The following is a 23,404-nucleotide window of genomic DNA, read 5'->3' as shown; positions in this document are numbered from 1 at the left end:
CGCGCCTGCAGTAATGTCATTCGTCGCGCGATCACGTCTTTCTTCTCGCGATCATGCACCGCGAGACAAGTGAAAACAAGATGGCCGCGCCCGCGAGCAACCGCATGGGTACGTTGGCGAGCCGCGACCACGCAGAAAATACCGCGAACGGGCGGGAAAAAAACTTCCGCATCTTCGCGATATTTCCGCGTGTTTGCGGAGATTTTTAACATTTTTTCGCGATAATTTGAGAAAGTGACTTTCGCAAATTCCGCCCACCCCTAGTGGTGACCCAGCTACAGGTCATTACAGGCATGAGACTTCAAGACCGTGGTAGCAAGTACTATATCAAGAACAACATTCTATCACTTTTCCGTTATCCACTGTAGGGTGGCGACCCAGCTACAGGTCATTATAGGCACTGTCTCTGGTCCTGAAATTTTCACCTACAAACCTCAGTTGTGTAACCTGATTAGATTAATGACAGTAAATCGGAATTACAGGACCAAAATGCGGCATTCTATCTCAAGGGTCCAGGACTGGAAACAGTGACATAAGGACCTGGGGAGGTGCTCACCCTAATCCGATGCTGCACGCAGCGCAGAGATTCAAAAAATAAAGGAACAATTTCTAAAACAAATAAAACTTCTCATTCAAGTAAAAATCACATCATACCTGGCGACCTGAATCTGTAGATGATACAACCTTCTACTTTGAGAAATATTTCTGTATAACACAACCACCTTCAAACAATGTCTAAAGACATCCAAAAGTGAGCAGTTAGGCATTTCCTCCTCCAATCGCAAGACTTATCAATAACTGACACAATCTTTGAGTGTGACAGTCACTTTCAGGTCATTCTGTAGGCAATAGTCCCAACAAGCATGGCTTTCAGAGAGCGTATTGGTTTAAGACCTGTACTTAGCCTAAAAGTAAGCTAGAGAACATTAAGAAATAGGACTCAAATGGCTGTTACCAAGTGGTGTCTCGTAGCAGGTAAAAGAGAACCCATGGAAAGGCTTGCCAGAAGTCTCATTAACCCTAGTGCACATTTGCCTGTTCAAGAAGTGCATAGTGTAAATAAATGCACATAGCAAATCTCCCTTTAATAATTGATGACCGCATAGTGGAAATAAATGCACATAGCAAATCTGCCTTTAATAATTGATGACCTCCATCTGTTTCCCAAATTGAGTCTGCTCCTCTTGACTGACCGTCAAAGCCGTGGTTTCTTTATGAATGAGGGTGAGTTCTGCATATTCAATGACGCAGAGCGTACACTATGCTGACAGCTCTTGCCCCATCAGCGCAGGTACTGTGGTTTAGGCTGTCAATATGTCACACTTTTTAATCTGAAATGATACCATGAGGGTGCTAGCTTGTTGGGTGTTGAAATACTCTGCCTCGGGCCGCATCCTTCCCGTAGAAGCACAAAGGGTCAAATTTAGAAAACAGCCAGTACAGGGATCCATTCAAAGGAATTTCAGTAAGAACCAGACCACTGTCTAAGAAGAATAGAAGACTCACTATCACAGAGAACTAGCGGTAAAACCAGTCTCTATCTAGAACTGGTGCAAGAATCCAACCATTATCCTACAGAATTAGTAGTCAAACCAAACCACTTACCAGGAATACTCCAAGAACTGCACAATTCTCCTCCAAAAATATTAATAAATTAACTACTGTCCAAAAAAACTAACCTGAAACTATCCAAAAAAACTCAAGTAAGAACCAAGCACGACAACTGTTCGTGAGCAGTAGTATAAGAACCACATCGCTCTCCAAGAACAGTAGTAGAAGTACCACACTGCTCTCCAAGAAAACTGCAGAAACCACTACCCAAATAAACTATTGTAAGAACCGTACCACTGTTCAAGACAATGAGTATAAGATCTGAGCAGCTGGCTAAAGAAGCTCGTGTAAGAACCAAACCACTGTCCAAGAGAACCAGTGAAAGAATCAAACCAATGTCCAAGAGAACCAGTGTAAGAACCAAACCACTGTCCAAGAGAACCAGTGAAAGAATCAAACCAATGTCCAAGAGAACTAGTGTAAGAACCAAACCACTGTCCAAGAGAGCCAGTGAAAGAATCAAACCACTGTCCAAGAGAACTAGTGTAAGAACCAAACCACTGTCCAAGAGAACCAGTGAAAGAATCAAACCAATGTCCAAGAGAACCAGTGTAAGAACCAAACCACTGTCCAAGAGAACCAGTGAAAGAATCAAACCACTGTCCAAGAGAGCCAGTGAAAGAATCAAACCACTGTCCAAGAGAACTAGTGTAAGAACCAAACCACTGTCCAAGAGAACCAGTGAAAGAATCAAACCACTGTCCAAGAGAACTAGTGGAAGAATCAAACCAATGTTTAAGAGAACTAGTATAAGAACCAAACCACTGTCCAAGGGATCTAGTGAAAGAATCAAACCACTATCCAAAAGAACTAGTTAAAGAACCTAACCACTGTCCAAGAGAACTAGTGAAATAATCAAACCACTATCCAATAGAACTAGTTAAAGAACCTAACTGCTGTCCAAGAGAACTAGTGAAATAACCTAACCACTGTCCAACAGAACTAGTGAAAGAACCTAACTGGTGTCCAAGAGAAGTAGTGAAAGAACCTAACCACTGTCCAAGAGAACTAGTGATGGAATCAAATCACTTTCCAAGAGAACTAGTGAAAGAACCTAACCACTGTCCAAGAGAACTATTGAAAGAATCAAACCACTGCCCAAGAGAACTAGTGAAAGAACCAAACCGCTGTCCAAGAGAACTATTGAAAGAATCAAATGTCTGCCCAAGAAAACTAGTGAAATAACCTAACCACTGTCCAATAGAACTAGTGAAAGAACAAAATCCATTTCCCAGAGAACTACTGCAAGTCTTAAACCACTGTCCAAGAGAACTAAAGAAAGAACCTAAACGCTGTGAACAAATTAAATCACTGTCCAAGAGAACTATTGAAAAGAATGAAACCACTGTCAAGAGAAATAGTGAAAGAACCTAACCACTGTCCAAGAGAACTAGTGAAAGAACCACATCACTGTCCAAGAGAACTATTGATAGAACCAAACCACTATCCAAGAGAACTAGTGAACAAATGATATCACTGTCCAAGAGAACTATTGACAGAACCAAACCACTGTCCAAGTAAACGATTGAAAGAATCAAACCACCGTCCTAGAGAACTAGAGTAAAAAACATAGCCATTGTCCAAGAGAATCAGTTTAATAACCACATCATTGTCCAAGGGAAGTATTGGAAGAAATGCACCACTGTCCAAGAAAACTTGTGCAAGAACTGATCACTGTTCAAGAGAACTGTGGTGAGGCCGCACCACTGCCCAAGGGGGCTAGTGTAAAAACAAAACTATTGTGCAAGGCAGTGGAGTAACATATTCACCAGTGTCCAATGGAATTAGTTAGAGTACTGTCAATGAAAACTAATGTACGCAGTGAGCCAATGTCTAATCTTGCATGAACACGGCCGCTCCGGTGGCAGGCGGTGACTATCAGAAACACGTTGGGCACAGTGGCAGGGATTGATCAGCACATACAGTGACCAGGCACACAGTCAACATACACAACACACATTTACAGTGCTAAGACATAAACTGGTGGATTACATCGCAAACAATGGATCTACTCCCAGGCACGAGCACCTCTGTGGGAGGGGCTGGCAGAAGACTTCCTGCTGGTGTGTTAGGACACCACCCTGCTGCGGCCTGGCTTACCTGGCCTAAGAAATGTCCACTGTAAACCTGGCCTTGGAAATGTCCACTGTAAACCTGGCCTTGGAAATGTCCACTGTAAACCTGGCCTTGGAAATGTCCACTGTAATTAACTCTGGTAGCCGGGCAATGACCTCCTGCTAATGATGCATCACAGCCCATTCTTTATACATCCCACTGCCAGGGTTGATGAGGGGCCTTCCTGCCTCCTATCTGTTCATGTACCTGCACACAGTTCAGCAGACTTCTTTCATAGAAGTCAAGGTCGCGGAGGGGGGCTGGCATGAAAAGCCCCACAAGAATCTACTACTGAAGTGCAGTGGTTTCACCACAATTGCAAAGTATACCCTGTTCTCGTGAATCCAAGGGCTAAACGCTTTTGGCAAAAACACCAAACAAACCATGCGATTACTATTCAAATGAATGACTGGGAACCTGCAGTATCCGCTGCAGATGCGCTCTGATGTGGGTTGGTCTCGCCGCATGCTGGGTTTGCCCAGTGGCCACAGCCATGTTGTCCTACACAGCCAGTGACCAGGTCTCAAATTAGAGATTCCACATCTTGTATGTGAAGCTTGCTTTTCAGTTTATCCAAGGAGTGGAGTTTCATGTTTTAAATGGTACCTGCGATGCTGAATGCCCCAGGTTCATTCCGCTGCCACCGCACTGATTGGAAACAGACCTCACTGCAAGAATACTCGCAGACGGTGCCCGACTATTGTGCCGCATAAAAGACACCGCATATCAGGGCCGGCTTTAGCACTGGTGGCGCCCAGTGTGACTATGTTTTTTGGCGCCCCCAATGACCACCTCTGCCACGGATTCCCTCTCTACCACCCTTTAACAGTCTCCATAACCACTCTCTCTCAGATGCATTTAATACATTTGATAGCGTCACTCATAAAAGTGAAGGGTTTCAGAGCACTTTACATAACACACACACATTACACAGAGACAATCAATCATAAGTGTGTAAATCAGTGTATGGGAAATGTTACATAAGACAGAGGACAACAGATTCACATGTCATCCATATCAATCAGAAGTTTATATAGCGCGCTACTTACCCGTTAGGGTCTCAAGGCGCTGTAGGGGGGTGGGGGGGCAGCTCCGAATCATTCGAAGAACCAGGTCTTGAGGTCCTTCCTGAAAGTGTGCAGGGTCGGGGAGCGTCTGATGTTAACCAGAAGCTCATTCCAGGTTCTGGTTGCGATGTGGGAAAAATCTCTCCCGCCGGTTCTGTTCCTGCAGATGCAGGAGACCTCTGTCAGGGCGAGGTCGGTGGAGCGGAGGTTCCTCCTGGGTACGTGGAAGGATACTCTTTCGTTGAGGTATTTGGGTCCAATGTTGTGGAGGGACTTGTAGGCGTGGGTGAGGAGTTTGAAGTTGACCCTCTTCTCGACGGGGAGCTAGTGGAGGCCTTGTAGATGATGGGTCATGTGCTCATGGCGCGGTGTCCCGAGGACGAGTTTCGCTGCAGCGTTCTGAATGGTCTTGAGTCTGTGAATAAGAGTTTTATTGATTCCGGCGTAGAGGGCGTTTCCGTAGTCCCGTCTGCTGGTAATGAGTGTGTGGGTGATGGTCCTTCTGCAGTCGGCGGGGATCCACTTGAAGGTCTTACGGAGGAAGCAAAGGCAGTTGAAACTGGTGGAGGTGACGGCGTTGATCTGGTGGTTCATGGAGATGGAGGAGTCAAGGATGATGCCGAGGTTTCGAGCGTGGTCTGTAGGGGTGGGTGGGCTCCCGAGGGTGGGTGGCCACCAGGTGTTATCCCAGGCAGAGGTGCAGGGTCCGAGGATGAGGCCCTCGGTCTTCTCTGAATGGAGCTTCAGGCAGCTGTCCCTCATTCAGGCTGCCACGTTCTTCATACCTTCCTGGAAGCAGAGTCTGGTGTCTTCGGGATTCTTTGTGAGCGAGAGGATGAGCTGGGTGTTGTCTGCGTAGGATACGATGCTGAGCCCATGCTGTCTGACGATGGCGGCGAGGGGAGCCATGTAGATGTTGAAGTGTGTGGGGCTGAGTGATGATCCCGAGAGTGCGATGAGAGACGGTGTCGAAGGCTGCAGAGAGGTCTAGCAGGATAAGGGCTGCGGTGTGTCCCTGGTCCAGTAGCATGCGGATGTCATCGGTGGCGGCGAGGAGGGCTGTCTCAGTGCTGTGGTCGCTGCGGAATCCAGATTGAGGTGTCCAGGATGGAGTTCTCTTCTATGAAGGCGGTCAGCTGAGCGTTTACGAGTCTCTCTGTGACTTTGGCCGCAAACGGGAGGAGAGAGATGGGCCGGTAGTTTTTCAGGTCCTTTGGGTCGGCCAATGCTTTTTTGAGGAGGGGTTTAACCTCTGCCCGTTTCCTGTCGTCTGGGCAGATGCCTGATCTGAGGGATGCATTGATGGTGCGTCCTAGTTCAGGTGCGATGGCGATGGCGGTGGCAGCTCTGTGGAAGATGTGTGGTGGGCAGGGGTCAGTTGGGGCTCCTTAGTGTGTTTTCTTCATGGTCACAGTGATGAGTTCGACGGTAGCGGGATCCCAGGACGTGACGGTCGGCTTGGCGGTGGCGGTGGGTAGGGGAGTGGTGCTGGTCGTTGGTTCGCTGTAATTGTCGTAGAGGGCCTTGATCTTCTGATGGAAGTAGGAGCTGAGCTTGTCGCAGAGTTCCTGAGAGGGTGTGACATCCGTGGCTTCACAGGCGGGTTTTGCAAACTGCTGTATGATGTTGAATAGTTCCTTGGCGTTGGTTGCGTTGGTCTGGACTGTCTCTTATGAAAGTCCGTTTGGTGTCTCTTATGTGCTGGTGGTATTCCTTCAGGGTGCTCTTGTGGTTGTTCCGTGCTTCCGTGGTTTTCAGGTTTCGCCAGGTTTTCTCTAGGCGTCTGTAGGAGCGCCTGGCTTCTTGAAGTTCTGTGGTAAACCAGGCGGCTTTTAGCGGGCGTTGTTTGGCAGGGGCGGATGGGTGCGAGCTTGTCGGCGCAGCGGGAGATCCATCGGTGAAATTCTGTGGCTCCAGCGTTGGTTTCGGTTGCGGCGATGGGGGTTTGGTGACGGAGGGAGGTGCTCAGTTGCTCCTCTGCGACTCTGCTCCAGTTTCGTCGTTGCGGGCGTCGGGTGGGTTTGGGGGTGCTGGTGGTGTTGAAGGTGGAGTGGACGCAGTGGTTGTCAATCCAGATGAGTTGGGAGGTGTGGCGGAAGCAGATGTTGGTTCCTCCCGCGAAGATGGTGTCGAGGGTGTGGCCCGCTCTGTGGGTGGGCGTGTTGACGAGCTGCTTTAGTCCGAGGTTGACGAGGTTGTTGAGGAGAACCAGGGGTCCTGGCGCTGGCGGCGGTCGGGTCGTGGACGGGCTTGTCTTAGGTGCGCCAGCGGCGTGACCCCGCAGTGGCCGCCATTATGTAGGGGAGGGACCTGGAGGCGGGAGCAAGGCGGTCACGGGAGGGGTCACGGGAGAAGCGGTGGCGGGAAAGGGGAACGCCAGCAGAACGAGTGAGAAGGGGAGAAAGAAAACGGGCACAACAATGGGCACAGTATCAGATAACACAGCAGTCGGGCACAAAAAGAATAGTGAGAGGCACAGCGCGGAGACAAGATAGCAGCAGTTATGCACAGAGGAGTGGGATAAGGGCAACAGAGAGGACAAAATGAGATAGGTGGCAATCAAGGCACCAAGAAGTTACAATTAAGGCACAGAGCGGAGACAAACAGAAATTCCAGCAGTCAGGCACCAAGAAATTACAATTAAGGCACAGAGCGGAGGAATAAAACAGAATTACCAGCAGTCAGGCACAGGAAGAAAAAATGAGGCGGACCAGGGCGGCGAAACAAAAGACTAGACTCAGGGTAGAATTGAACCCTGAACGTTGGGGTCGGCAGGCGAGGCAAAGCACCGCGGAGCCGCAGGAAGTGTGTGACCCACTCAATCCATACAGGTAGGCAGTATAAATGAAGAGTACTTGGTCTGGAGAAGCACAAACTCTGAATTTAAAATGTAACACAATGGAGTTGGGCTCTCTTGAATACCAAGAACTGATTTCTACCCAAATGAACCCCTTTTGCAACATTAGAATTATGAAATTCTGGGGGAAAAAATCATACGCGCTAATCCATACCTTGAAGTCTGCACGCAGTTCTTTGATGACAATTAATAGCTAACTGCAACTAACAAAAGGAAGTCTCCGACAAAAGCAGTAACCCACTGACCTATTTACATTATATTCACTTTGTGATCTGCATGGTACATGTTCTTTGCAGCAGGCATATTAACTCTATGCGCTACCTTACAAGGAGTCAAAACTTCAGGGAGTCAAAACTTCTACTACACAAAACTCAGATCTCGCCAGGAAGAACAGTAATCACCGGACGGAGTTTTCTTGACATGTTAATTGTTGCCTGAAAATTGCTTGAGGCTAGGAACATGCAAGCAGGTGCTTTTAAGCACATTATAAATTAGCAAACAGGCGCCGCCATGCGCAGTAGGCACCCGGTGCGGTGGCACAGGTCGCACCGCCCTACAGCCAGCCCTGCCGCATATTCACAGAACCTCTGTGTACTTTGAGGCCTTGAAGCGCAAACCACTGAGCTGGCCCCTCCCTGCACAAGACAGCACTGGGTGGGCGCCCAATACTCTCTTGTTATCGGCTCCCATGAGCCACACAGGTGGGTTGGAGGAGACCTGCAAACGCCACAAGACACCGTACCCTTACTTATTGGGGTACCAGAGCACATTTTAGAAGAGCATTATTACCCCGTCCTCTAAAAAATGTTGCTGTGTAATTGGTGTCCATAACAAAAGGGTAAACCTAAAAGCAGGCTCTGTGCAGTGCATGAGCGTTGGTGCACAAGGATGTGCTGGAAAGAGCACGGAGAAGGCCTATGTCGATCAGCTTCTGACTGGTGCAGGAGAAGGCAAGACCAACATGGACGCATAGGCATGCCAATCCTTAAGTGCATAAGGGGAATCAAAAGCAGTATACAGAGAGGGGCTTTGGCTCCGGCCCTTTGTTCATCCTCTTCTGTATGGGCATTTTATGAGGCAGTAGGTTTATTTCTCCTCTCATGAAGCTGTTCTATTGGTTGTAAGAGTCAGGGACATTGATAACACAGACCCTGTGTCAAAAACAGTAGGGAAGGGTTTTACATTGTGAACTCTGACAGATGCAATAGGATGGGTTTTATATTCTTAACAAAGTGACAAATACAACAGAAAGGAGCTTTGCATGCTGAACTAAGAGAAACATCAAACGAAGGGGTTGTTATAGTGGGATGTTCTAGTGTTTAACCTTTATAAATAGATCTTTAGTCCACGGGGAAACAGGGAACTCTTGTTTTCACTGTGTACAATTGTATCTGAATGAGTAGTGTTCAGTTGTGTATGCGTTAAAGAACATTTTAATTTTAAAAGCAAATACTGCGCTTCATTTTAAAAACAGTTATTGTGAGCTTTGAGGAGGTCCGAGTTTCTAACCTACGCCACCTCGTAAGCAAGCGTTGGACTGCTCTGCTTCGCTACCCAGAGGGTCAAGTGTTAAAGGGGCGTACTTAATGCTCAGTTTGGGTCCAAATGGAAGGAGGCCCTAAAAGTCACCATAGGGGACAAGAGGTAAACCATTCCAGATGATCCCGTTGCTGCATCCCAACATGGACTTCCATTTAGATGCTGTTATTGCCCCATGCCCCGGAAGAGGCTCACTATCAAACCCTTGTCCCAAGGAGCCTCTATTGTGACATCACAAGCTCCAATGGCTGGTGGGTGCCTTCGAGCACTAGGAAGTGCAGGGGGCGGGAGCTGAGACTCTGTTCATTGGTGTAACCAGTGCTTGTTGATACAGGAAGCACCACCGGTTCTGCACATTGAGTCGAGGTCTACGATACATGCAGGTGGGGGTGGGCTGCCAACTGCCACTGGGAATGGGTTCCTAAAACGAAATAAATGGGCATTAATGGAAATAGATGGGTTTATTTCGCCCAGTCCAATCTTTGGATAGCTTTATTAAGGAAAGTAAATCATGAAGGCTCACAAGCAGAGGAAGACAACTCCCCTTAGGAACAATGGCTGCAGAGTTGTTTCAAGAATAAGACTTGTCCGTTGTTGAATAAGTACACAGGATGTCTTCAGCCATGGCCTCAGCGAAAACATGACGGACCACTGAAGTCCTTAAGGTGGAAAAGTAAAACACCCTATACATACTGAAGAGCGACAGCACCATCAAACTCATTCAGAGTACCCGTCGCCATCTACCAGAAGCATGCCTACCCCCCATGCATACTAGCAGTCTCTTAGTATCAGTAGCACTCCCACCCCTTCAGAGTAACAGCCCGACAACCAGAAGTACAACCAGAAGTACAACCAGAAGCATTCTTAGACCCCATGCATACTAGCGGCCTCATACTACTGGTAGCACTCCCACCACCTTCAGAGTAACAGACAGACAACCAGAAGCATTACGATACCCATTGCATACTAGCAGCCTCATACCCATGCATACTAGCAGCCTCATCCCCATTGCATACTAGCAGCCTCATACCCATGCATACTAGCAGCCTCATACTACTGGTAGCGCTCCCACCACCTTCAGAGTAACAGACAGACAACCAGAAGCATTACGATACCCATTGCATACTAGCAGCCTCATACCCATGCATACTAGCAGCCTCATACCCATTGCATACTAGCAGCCTCATACCCATGCATACTAGCAGCCTCATACTACTGGTAGCGCTCCCAACACCTTCAGTGTAACAGCCCGACAACCAGAAAAACAATCAGAAACATTCTGATACCCCATCCATACTAGCAGCCTCATACCCATGCATACTAGCAGCCTCATACTACTGGTACTCCCACCACCTCCAGAGTAACAGCCAGATGATCAGAAGAACAACTAGAAGCATTACAACACCCCGTGCATACCATTGGCCTCATACTACCGATAGCGCTCCCACCCCCTTCAGAGTAACAGTCAATCAGAAGAACAACCAGAAGCATTCCGATACCCCATCCATACTAGCAGCCTCATACCCATGCTTACCAGCAGCCTCATACTACTAGTAGCGCTCCCACCCCCTTCAGAGTAACAGCCAGACGATCAGAAGAACAACCAGAAGCATTCTGATACCCCGTGCATACCAAAGGCCTCATACTACCGGTAGCGCTCCCACCCCCTTCAGAGTAACAGCCAGACAACCAGAAGTACAACCAATCATAGGATAGCAGTCACACAGTAGCAATAGCAGCTGCACTCCTCTGCATGTTAAAAGCACCAACCACACAACCTTCACAAGTTAGCACTCACACCGCATGACAGCACTCTCCCCCTCACAGACTAGCAGTGGCACTCCTTTGACAGACCTCTGAAGCTCCTCCTCACAGACCAGCAGTAACACTATACTGGAAGCACTCCCAAACCCCCCTCACAAACAAGCAGCAATATGTCCGACTGACAGCTGAACATCTCACTTCAGTGCCTGGGAGTTTATGCGGGTGGTGTTGTCGATTGATGAGTATATGAACATTAGAAAAAGTCAATGGATGAATCAATAGATGAATAAGTTCGTGGATGGGTGATTGAGTGCATCCTCACACGGATGAGTGACTGCATTGAAGGACGCATCAAGGCACTTTCCGTTACAAGCCAGGCACTACCAATGCTTGTTTCTTTTATACACTCTGGTCCAACAAAGATGGGAGAACCTTTTGTGCACCTGGCACTCTGTGTTGTAAACCTCTGTAGAGGATGGCTGGTTAAAGAGTAGGAAAAAAAGCTTGACATTAAATCTACAATGGCCCAGGAGGGTCAGATCCAACCAGACTTTGAGGATATTCACATTAAGATAAATTTACATTCCATGAATCTATACGAGACTACTTTAAGCAGCAATTGGTTGCTTTGAAAATCTGGCATAGAGAGGGCCCACTTAGATCTACACTAAACAACCCTGATTTAGGACAATGGCTTCTTGACATCTGTGCTCATTGGTATTAAAATGGTCCTTGCCTGCAGTCACTGTCCAATTAAGCAGATCAAACAGAAGTTATTGGATCCCCCCATAGTCAGTATAATAGGACTTCTTGAGGGGACGGTCAACCCTTTTCAACAAACACATGTCTGATCAGACCCTGGAGATGGAGTTTTGCAGATGCATCTGTTGTCACTTTCCCTCCCAGCGTAGACCTATTCTGTGGACCACGCCAGGGCTGCAGCTGTTTTATATTTATCCTTGTGGGAGTTCGCTTAGGATGGAAAGTTAGCGATTATTTTTACAAGTGACTCCTCGGAATAGCTCAGCGGGCTGGCGGCACGTGCTACCGGAGAACTTCAAGTCTACATCTGCGAAGGCCCCTGGGATCGCTTGCACATGCGCAGGTCAACCACTCAGCACAGGCGATGGATCAAAGTCTTGTTTACGGGGGTTGTGCGGTCGCACAAAGGAGCGCAACTGGCCAGAGTCATAGACAGGGCTCAGAAACTCGCTTAGCAGGCTGCGTTTAAGAACTGTAGCAAAAAAGAGCAAAGTAGGCTGAAGGTGTCTGTTGTTAGTTTAAATGTAGGCACTGTGACCAGAAAGGAGGGAAGTAGGCTACGCCCAGGCACCATCAATAAAGAACATAGCCAGGGAAGTCAGGCAACACAGAGGGTAAGAGCCTGAGGTGAGTGCCATCGACAACAAAGAGCGCTCCAAACAGGAGACAGACACCAGAGTCAAAGTGCACTAGAGCTTGTGGTGATGTCCATCGCCAAGAAGGAGTGCTCCAAGATAGAGACAGACACCAGAGCACGAGTTGAGCACCATCGCCAAAAAGGAGCGCTCCAACCTAGAGACAGACACCAGAATCAAGATGCACCAGAACATGAGGAGAGCACCATCGCCAAAAAGGAGCGCTCAAACCTAGAGACTGACAATAAAGCCACGATGCACTAGAGCCCAAGATGAGTAACATTGTCAACAACTATTTGCAATGAAATAGGTCTCGCATTTGCCAGACTTTGAGCAATAGGCATTGTAAATGACAATGCCTTTTATTTATGTGTTGGTTTTTAAAACAAATAAAAGGCATTGTCATTTACAATTCCAACAGCTTAAACTCTCGCAAATGCATGAACTTTTGCATTGCAAATGCTTGTTTTCTCCAGGAGTAGGGCAGTAACTTTTTTTGTCCAAAGCAGGCATAGGGTCAGGCTCACACCGCCTGCAAAATCCTGCAGTGCATGCATGGCCGTGGATTGTATTTCTTGCGGCAACTCACCTCGTAGTGCTTTGTCTCTGCAGTCACCGACTCGCGGAAACTACGTCACGACTGAATCCGTTACTACCGCCCTCGTGAACACTAGTAACAGTTGAGAGACCCCGTGCAGATGGGAAGGGCAAAATGTTTCCTGCACCGAAAGACACGAACCAAGGTGGGCAAATCTCTTAATCATCCTGAGCCTAAAATCAATGTGTCCATCTGTAACGCAACTGGTGCTCGTGTAAAGCTCTTGGATACATTCGGGTTGAGGTTGTGCTGTGTAAACTCCCCCCCCCCCCCGCTAAAAAAAAAACGATAGAATTGGCAAACACGGACAACGGGAGGGGCTGGAGCAAAGACAACATGAGCAGCTCAGAGACAGGAGCAGATTACATGCACACGCGAAGTGACAAGAGGCCACGGTGAAGCAAAACATTTTGCGAGACTACTGATTGTGAAAAATAAAATAGTGCGCTGAACAAACGATAACTAAAACCAAAAGAAAGGCCACATGTAAAAAGGGCCAGAAGATTTAAAACACACCCACAGGCCGAACAAAGAGGAGCGTTTCACCTATAAAATGAAAGCAATTGGGATATGGCACATGAAATAACAAATTGAAAGCGGTGGGCGTGGTCTAACCCCACAGAGGGCTAAACAGAAGAGAGACACCCGATCATAGAGATGGGACTAGGCTTCTAGTTAAAGAATCTTCCTATGCCGACTCCAAAAGGGTAACTGAAGAGAACCTGGCGAGAGGGCATTAATAACAAATAGGATTTCCACATAGAGCAAGGATATAGTTGGAGAGCACAAATCAAATTGGCTTTTAATCAGATGAAACTATGGTAGCAGACGTCTGATGGGTAGGAACTATTGAAAGTTTCAGTGGGGTGCGGACCCAGTCAAGAATATAATGTTATTCGTAATCCCTGAACTAATGCATTCCGTGGAAAGTAAACAGATCACTGTTGTCATATAAATAAAGTCCTGAAAAAGGTGGCCTTATTGAATTTCATCCACCGAAACGCTGTGTCGACAACCCTATGGTTTTGGTAACAGTATTTTTATTTGGATACAGGGACATTCATATGTTTTGAGATATCTGTGATTATTTTAATTGTGATACTGACGAGATAATGTGTTTTTAATGTATATACATTGATGGGAAATTGTGCTTCTGGATATATCAAGAAATCACTTTTGTGATTAAGTACCAGAAATTGCCAGATTAAGATTTTAGAATAAACCTGTTTATAATATTTGTAATACTACTATAGAAATAAAATTTTACCCTATTGCATATAAATTGGTTCAGTTATTTGGGATTGTGTGGTCAAGGCACGAACAAGGGAGTGTTTGGTGTGTAAGAATCTAGAGTGTCACGTGGGGGACACCACCTTTATTTTCTGCACATGTAACAGGGGCCAGGAAAGTTAGAACACACCCACAGGTGGGACAAAGAGGAGCGTTTCACCTATAAAATGAAAACAATTGGGATATGGCACATGAAATAAATTGAAAGCGGTGGGCGTGGTCTAACCCCACAGAGGGATTACAGCATGCCTCACAGAGCAGCGCATGCGTGCTGCCTCTAGGCTCGAAATAAAAAGGATCACTCCAAGCTAGAGACAGACACAATAGTCAATGAAAATCACAGTGGACCAGAGTCCGCCATCATGGTCAAACAGAAACATGAGGTGATGGTCAGGCATCATATTAAAGATGCTAGACACGTGCAACAGTTATTATTAACAAAACTGCTGCAGGTTAAGGCTGGAGTGCCGATACTCCAAGCACTCGAGCACCGGGAGTAAGGTACACTGCAGCAGACAGGGAAGAAATGATGCTAGTGGGACGTTACCCTCATGGTAAGATTTCAAAGGAAGGCTTTCCTGCAACCTTGACTTGGAACCCAAAACTACATTGGTAGAAACTAGTGTTGATCTGGCAACATCACTTTGACTCTTTTGAAATCAATCGATGGGCCAAGTCAGTGTGCCAACGGTCCACCAGTCCAAGGGGCGCCCATTACACTGTAGCTGGTGCCTCTGCAGAGGACAATGTCAGTAGAATCTCAACAAGTCCTCTAACCCGCAGGGCCTAGCAAAGTCCTTGCCAGCAGGGCAACGGGTTAAAACCACCACGCCCTTGCTGCTTGTTTAGTGAACAAGGTTTGATTACGGTTCTCTTAAATTGGCACCCTTCATAAGCATGGCTTAATACAGGTGCCTAGAGGTAGGCCCAGCTGAACAGCTTCTCTTACCCATTCGCAGATTGAAAGAAACCTTGCAGGGTCTCGATCATTCACTCTCTTTTTCTCTGCCTCTCTCTAGTTGTTTCTGCCTCGTTCTCTCTCACATCACTTTTTCTATTTCTTACATGTAAGGGAGCCTTGTTCAAACAGAGTGAAAAATGTACCAAATAATTACTAGAATAAACCAGATAAATCTTTCTAACTAGTCTTGTAAACTAGTACAGGTAAAAGTTAAGGTTGCACCTTGCAGACACTGTATGCATTCAACATGGGACAAGTAGATGGCCTTCCATCTTTTCTACTTTAGGCCACTGAACCCAATAATGTCTTACTGATTTTACACAGAAAATATGTATAGAAAATGTGCCCTTCTGTGTCATACTTAGTGCTTCCAAGTACAAGTGGAATCCAGCAGGGTGCCCTGGTTTGTATGCTATTTCCCACCATCAAAGATTTTTCATAGCTAATCCTAATTTGATTACACTAAAGCAGGCAGCCATTGTGATTAGAACACTAGAATGTTGAGAGCTACATTGACAACAGTGGAGTGTCTCATGGGCCATTAATGGCTGGTAGAGGCCCTCTGATCCAACACTGCCGTACTTGTCTTTCTACCTTTCCCTTTTTCTTTTAGAACATTCTGCCTTCAGTGGGTGGAATAGCATTATTGCCCTCTGCCTCACACTATATGTTGTTAAAGACGCTTTCCATCATTATAGGCCCGAGCCGCAGAGAGGGGGCATTAACAACCTATTTAGAGCTCGGTATTGGGCTACAATACTGAAATATGATTTTATTAAATTGATATAAAACTTTGCTTCCATGTAAGGAACAATGAACCACGGAATCGAATCAAAAGATGCCAATATGTAAATATTCATGAAAGAGGGTGACTTTGTAGTCTCACTAAATTCAAAGATTGCCTACAGATGGACATTTTTAAGAGGCTGTATCATTTAAACATCATTTTCAGCAAAAAGTAAACCTATCTCAAAGATTCCCAACAATCACAGATGCATGCTGCCCTCTTTAGGGCTGGTGAAATCTAGAGGACACGCTTTCAAACAAATACAAAATATGACGAAGTGGCTTAATAAACCAACATTTAAAAAAAATCTTTCCTAAGTGTCTTTTAATTGTCTGTTTTTCATTATATATTTTTATTAATTTTGTTTTCAAACCTCTAAACGGCAACCTACAGTATGCCTATTGTCTGAATATGTACTATTTTAGATATTTCGGAGTTTCCTCACACAGAAAGCTAGGAAAGACAGAAGCGGAGGTGCATGGTCATAGGTTTGTGAACAGCATTTTTAGTACGTTAGTAGTACTACTGTTTCACGTACTGCAAGATTCAATTTGTGAATTTGGACAATTGTGTTTCTGTAGTTTTATAATAAAACATATGACGTCTGTAGCGTGCATACTGTAATCAGAGTTGACTCTGGGCATCTCTGTGCAGTTATGCTATCGGTTGGGGCCTTCAGCATGGGCTGAGGTTGAGGTTGTAGGCAGTGCATGTTTCTCACAGTGCCTGCTTTTTGGGTCGTAAGCTCTTCACACTACATGCTCATCCAGTCCTTGACCTCTTTGCTGAGTGCACAGAGGGGTGTTCGTTTATCTGCCAATTACAGTGGTTCTATGGGAAAGTGTGTGAAGGAGGTATGCACAGCTGTTGAAATATTGACAGTGACAAAAGAAAAGAAAACACTGTGCATGAGGGGGGATGGAAGTGGTCAAGGGGGGGGGGGGGCGCACACAAAAAAAGCACACGCAAACAGAATGAAGACACAGCGATGAAGAGGAGGAAGCTCGAGTGGAAGCCATGCAGCTGGAGGGACCTCAGAAATAAATGTGGAGAGAAAAAGGGTGGGACGCAGAGACTGCAGAGGAAAGTGATGTAAAGGAGAGGAGAGAACACGAGCGACTCAGACACCGAATACAACCCCCCCCCCCCCCCACCACAGACCTCTGATATATTTATTCACAGTCCTATTTTCAGATTGGCAACTTTTTCAATTGTAGTTATTCACATCAATGCCACTGATCATTATTTAATAGATATTTTTCATAGCGTGGATAAGAACCCTGGGTATCAGGGCGCTTTACAAGACAGAAAAGAATGGCAACATGTTTAAAGCAATAATACAAACTACAATAAAGCGCTGCGAAGGGTAAAGTGGGCACATCCGGGTGGATTAGAGCATCAAACAGCAGTTTCATTTGGGGGTGGAGTGTAACGAAAGAATGGTTTTCTAGGGAGAGAAACAAGACAGGGATGTTATCGAGGAAGTGAGAACCGCCGCTTTATTTGACGCTGTGGCGTTCCGGAAGTGGGGTTTTCAGTTTGAATAGCTCTATGGGGGTCGCTGTCCTGATCTCAGGAGGGGCAGAGTTCTACAGACCGGGGGCTTTTCACGAAAAGGAACTTTTTAATGGTTATGGCTTGTTTTAGTTTTGTTGTTATTTGGAGGAGTGTTTCTGCACGCGTTACTCATTTATGGGATAAAATCAGTGCTGACAAGCATTGGCAAAGCCAGTAGGGCAGGTCGGACACTCACCAACAACCTGTATGATCTCTGCCAGCAGGACCCCGTCCGTCACGTCTTGTTGCAGGTCTTTTATCAGTCGTTTATGGCCAGATTTTGCAAGGTAGTGATTTGCCCAATCAGTATAGATCTGAAATGAAAAGGCAGGGCGAAGGTTAGAGCAGCTACAAGCAAGGACAGTCGAGTTATGAAGAGTCAGGAGGCAGTAAAGAACCAAATAATCTGGCGTCAGTGACTAAATTATACGGCATAAAAACACAAATTAGGCTACACATTATATGGCATTATTCTTGCTATATTCAAATTTTAACACATTGATACACAAAGGACACCAGTGCTAAAAATGCACCTATGTTAGTTAAAAAAGAAAATTATTGACATTCGGCATATTCTGAAAGTTTGTATGTGGGCACAATTGCCACCATTTTAAATGCCCAAATGGAACAGTAAGCAGATGAAAAGTTAGTTTTTGCAAAGACTCAGGTGTGGCATCACTCCATAGGTGGAACAAGTTTAATAACCTTTTATTCATTAGAGCTACAAACATTTATCGTTTAAAAAAAAAAAAAACACCTGCAGCATGTGGTGGATTATAAATTAAGTGTTTTGAATTCACACAGATCAGGTAGAAGCCTCCGCAGCGGATTCATGTTTGTCAGTGGCCCTGGCTATGAGGGGAGAGGCGTTACAGCAAACAAATGATGGACGGAATGCCGAAAATGAAAACATTCTCCCCCAGTCAAAAGATCTGGGTTAAATCCATCGTTCTTTTGCCCACTACGCCACCCCAGGTGGGACCCAGCCATATGCAAATCAGTCTTGACCCTGTGCCCCATGGGAACAGTCCAGACCGAACTGCCCGGCCAGTTCCTCCCTGGACCGGAAACAAGCATCCTGGGACCGATTTCAGGGTATGTCACCCTTCTTCAGCAAGGCTAGCTTGAATCCAGTGGCACAGTGAGCAAGGGACCCACCCACGTCTGGGCATACCCATCCCACTTAGGGCGAAAAGTGTTACAGCAAACAAATGATGGACGGAATGCCGACAATGCAAATATTCTCCCCCAGTCAAAAGATCTGGGTTAAATCCATCGTTTGAGGGGAGATGGTCAGTCTGTGCCTCTGGGGTGTGAGTTAACAAGTGGCATTACAGACACCTAGCACTCACCGTCACTTTCACCCAAAGACACCGGCCTTTTAGACCACAAAAAGACCGCGATGGAGCAGACACTCAACATTGAGAGCTGCTGAGTCAAGTCTGCGAACACGACTACGATCACCACCAAAATAACGTTTTCTTATTAATTTGTAGACGCACAGAAAGTGACAGCAGGCAAAACAGAGGTGACTAACACAGGGTCAGATCCTATTCAGGATAATCAGTGAATATGTAAATTAATTCAGCAGATATTGTGGTCTATAAATGAATTATACATGGATATTGTGACAGTGTGGCATGGGTTCCGCCACACCTGGACCTACGCTGGACGCCCATCTTCTTTGTCATGGCTCACACAGCACTACGGCTCCTCTGTGTCTGTCCTAAACTGGCAGCTTAGATCCATCAAATCCATTTCATGAAGGCTGTGTGTGCCCTACACTCTCTGTGCAACCAACATGTGCCATCTCGTCCCACAGCACCTTAAGACACCCAGGGGCCACTTCAAGGTGCTCAGATATAATCCTGCAATCCGTCCCCTATTTGTGGTCTTGAGAGCCTGTGTCCCACCCTATGGTGGCCCTGCGAGTCTATGCATTAAAGCAGATTCCTCCTGCCTCGGGGAGGTCTTTGTTTCCGCCCCTCAGAACACTCAGTGGACATCTTTAAGTCACTCTACGCGTTTCCATCTTTTGTGAAGAGTCTACACCCCGCAGAGCTCATCCCGCAGCTCTTCTCCAGTGTGACCAATGAATGAAAGAAAAAGAGGAGGCCACGGGCTGACCCCAGTGGTACTGCACCAGGGCACACTGGGCATCTGCTCCTCCTAGGCTGTGATCCTTGCTGGAGACGCAGGCGGATTCAGCCATATTCATTGTGATATCATTGTGGCCCTCTACGGTGTACAATCCCTGTCCACTCTCCAGAAGCATCCACTGTGTACGATCCCTGTCCACGCTCTAGAAGCGTCCACTGTGTACAATCCATGTCCACGCTCTAGATGCGTCCACTGTGTACAATCCCTGTCCACGCTCTAGAAGCGTCCACTGTGTACAATCCATGTCCACGCTCTAGATGCGTCCACTGTGTACAATCCCTGTCCACGCTCTAGAAGCGTCCACTGTCTACAATCCATGTCCACGCTCTAGATGCGTCCACTGTGTACAATCCATGTCCACACTCTAGAAGCGTCCACTGTGTATGATCTATGTCCACGCTCTAGAAGCGTCCACTGTGTACAATCCCTGTCCATGCTCTAGAAGCGTCCACTGTGTACGATCCATGTCCACGCTCTAGAAGCGTCCACTGTGTACGATACCTGTCCACGCTCAAGCGTCCACTGTGTATGATCCATGTCCACGCTCTAGAAGCGTCCACTGTGTACGATCCCTGTCCACGATCTACAAGCGTCCACTGTGTACGATCCATGTCCACGCTCTAGAAGCGTCCACTGAGTACGATCCATGTCCACGCTCTAGAAGCGTCCACTGTGTACGATCCCTGTCCACGCTCTAGAAGCGCCCACTGTGTACGATCCCTGTCCACGCTCTAGAGGCGTCCACTGTGTACCATCCTTGTACACGCTCAAGAAGTGTCCATTGTGTACAATCCCTGTCCACGCTCAAGAAGCGTCCACTGTGTACGATCCCTGTCCACACTCTAGAAGCGTCCACTGTGTATGATCTTTGTCCACGCTCTAGAAGCGTTCACTGTGTACAATCCCTGTCCACGCTCTAGAAGCGTCCACTGTGTACGATCCCTGTTCACGCTCTAGAAGCGTCCACTGTGTACAATTCCTGTCCATGCTCTAGAAGCGTCCACTGTGTACGATCCCTGTCCACGCTCTAGAAGCGTACACTGTGTACAATCCCTGTCCACGCTCAAGAAGCGTCCACTGTGTACGATCTCTGTCCACGCTCTAGACAGACAGGGTGGTAGATCTTTTTCCTACCTAGCCCCGTCACCCTGGAACAAACTTCCTTCTGACCTACGATCCATCCCCATCTTAGGGTGTTTTCAAAATAAGCTTAAGACGTGGTTATTCGACCAGTAATCTTCCCCAGCTCCTCTCCGCTTTCAGCCGCTGAAAGCGCCATGAGACTCTTTTGAGTGATATGTTGTGCTATAGAAGTACCTATGACTTGACTTGACTTGACTAGAAGCGTCCACTGTGTACCATCCTTGTCCACGTTCAAGAAGCGTCCACTGTGTACGATTCCTGTCCTGGCCCCGCTGTCTATCTAGTAATGGAGGTACACCCAGGGACCCGTTGTCCATCCACTAATGGACTGCCAGCGCTCTCCATCGCCTGTCAGCCTCCCAGATCCTCACTCAGTTTACCATCTGGGTGGCAGGTCTATTCCACAAACTGTGTAGAATGGTACATAGGCTTTGCTAAAACCAGAGTAGGATCCATCCATCCACCCACCCATCCTTCCATCCATCCGTCCGTCCGTCTGGCTGTCCGTCCGTCCATCCATCCATCCATCCATCTTCCCTAGCAACCTCTGACACTCACTCAGCATCGCTTTCTTCCTCTTAAATGTCTCTGCCAAGACTCTGTGCACTGGTACATCTCTCCATCACATCTAAGGAATCATCCAGGCACGAGGACTCTCCCCACAACGGGGGGCTTCAATCACTCGTGGACACTGTAGTCTATGTATTGAGAACCCACACTTCCGCCAGGGAACGAAGACCACCAGATCCCATGGACTGTGAAGGTGTCTTGGATACCGGCACTAAGAGGGCGAAGGAGAGAGCAACCGAGTGACTAAAGGGACAAACGTGTCTAAAAGATAACAGTACTTTAGTTACTATCACAGCTAGACCTGCAGGATGTTGGAGTAAAATATTCCAATCTCTTCTTGTATTTCAAGAATGTATATATTTTTTGTAACTTTAGGCCCTCCCCGTTTGGTGAGCGGCTCCGACACGAGACAAGAGGTGTTGTCAGCTCCGCAGAGGAACCGCGCCTAGAACATCTCTTACTACAACCAGGTGTGAAGGCAGCAGTGCACGTGCACTGCACGCACTGATCTCTTTTGAGGTCACTCGGTTCCGGGAGGTCGGGATGCTACCAAGTCGTACATAAATGAATAGAGTAAAATAGATGAAGGGTTTTTGATTGGGAAGTCTGGCAGGCGTTAAAACATAAATATTAGCATATTTTATAGCGCACGTCTCCTTTAAGTCAACCTCACTGGCGCGTCAGATTTGATGTGGCGTCCTTATTACTACACGAGGAAGTGGCTAACACGAAAAATCGCTAACAGCTGTGGCGGATAGAAAACAGCTAAACAGGTTTGTTTAGTTTCTAAAGGAAGGAATCGGCCCCTTTGGATTATGTAAGCAGGGGCTTAGCAGTGTGTAATCAAAGGAAAACCCAACATGGAGCCCAACATTAACTTCTATAGCCCGCCACAGACATTTAAACAAACAAGGGAAGTCCATGCGGACGAAATGTGCTTTTAGCAAGACAATCCATGCTGTGCAACCCCAAAATAGGAACATATTCATGGACGTGCCATACATCTAGGAACTAGGCGGGGATGAAATCTGAATTATGCCGGAGTAACTGTATATGTATTGGATATTCATTCATTCATAACTTTATTCGGCAAATACATAAGCCATATGTGTATTAGATATTTATAAAGCGGGCATCTCATCCCCAGAGGGATATCCCGGCGCTAGACTAATATCAGCACTGGCTCTGACCGCGGGCCTAAAGTGAGCGCAACCATGTCTGCAATGTCTTTAGAAATGGCGGCATATGTGGCACAGTCGGCCACCAGCATTCATGTTTATCTCAAATCCTCTTTTATGTTATTTTTTACAATGTTAGCTGGTGGGACCAGATAAACTTTAAATAGAGTGGGGCTCAGAGAGGAGCCCTGAGGAACAGTGCACATCTTTGGAACCAGGTCCAACAGGCGGAGGCTGTACCGAGTGCGATCAGTTACTTACGAAAGAGCTGAACCAATGCAAGATGGCTGAATGTAGTCATTGTAATGCAGCCTTCGAAGTATATGATGGTGAGACACAGTATCGAAGGCTGCTGATAGGTCTAATAGTAGTAGTACTGCTGATTTCCACTGGCGTAATTTTCGAAATTAAATGCAACAAAATGTAAACAAAATTACAGAGATTACGCCATTACGCCACAACGCGTATTTTTGGGAAAAAACCTTAATGTGAAATGTACCATTCGGGTAATTTTTTTTTTTGTCAGTGGCATTATTTTGCGCAATACTACACATCCGAACGCAACCAGCATTGTTTTGAATGAGAGCGTCAGTTCCTTTAGCATGGGCGGTCTACAAACAAACCCCAGCAGACCGCTGTGTCAGTGTTTTGAACCCGAGCAACTGAAAATCAACTCAAAATTTCATTTTCAAGTTCAGTTTTTACTTGAATGGACCACTGGTAATTTTTGGGAGAGATGCTTTTCTCATAATTACATGTGATTCTGCAGTAATTTCTTGAAATTACTCTTATGTTATTATGCAAGTTACG

The 23,404-nt window shown here is 46.6% G+C and overlaps 1 protein-coding gene across 7 annotated transcripts in view; it reads right to left on the bottom strand.

Moving 5' to 3' along the window:
• The window catches only part of NAV2 (neuron navigator 2), a 606,131-nt gene that overhangs the window by 438,632 nt on the left and 144,095 nt on the right, over window positions 1-23,404 (bottom strand). For all 7 annotated transcript variants that reach the window (XM_085643594.1, XM_085643596.1, XM_085643598.1 and 4 more), the window contains exon 2: window positions 17,740-17,857. In XM_085643594.1, the coding sequence (XP_085499720.1) occupies window positions 17,740-17,857 (118 nt within the window). The remainder of the gene's footprint in view (window positions 1-17,739; window positions 17,858-23,404) is intronic.

The sequence above is a fragment of the Triturus cristatus genome, chromosome 3_1 (genome assembly GCF_964204655.1).
Source record: "Triturus cristatus chromosome 3_1, aTriCri1.1, whole genome shotgun sequence".
Taxonomy (NCBI): Eukaryota; Metazoa; Chordata; class Amphibia; order Caudata; family Salamandridae; genus Triturus; species Triturus cristatus.
The sequence above is the reverse complement of the archived record's forward strand: the minus strand, read 5'-3'. Positions and strand labels throughout refer to the sequence as shown.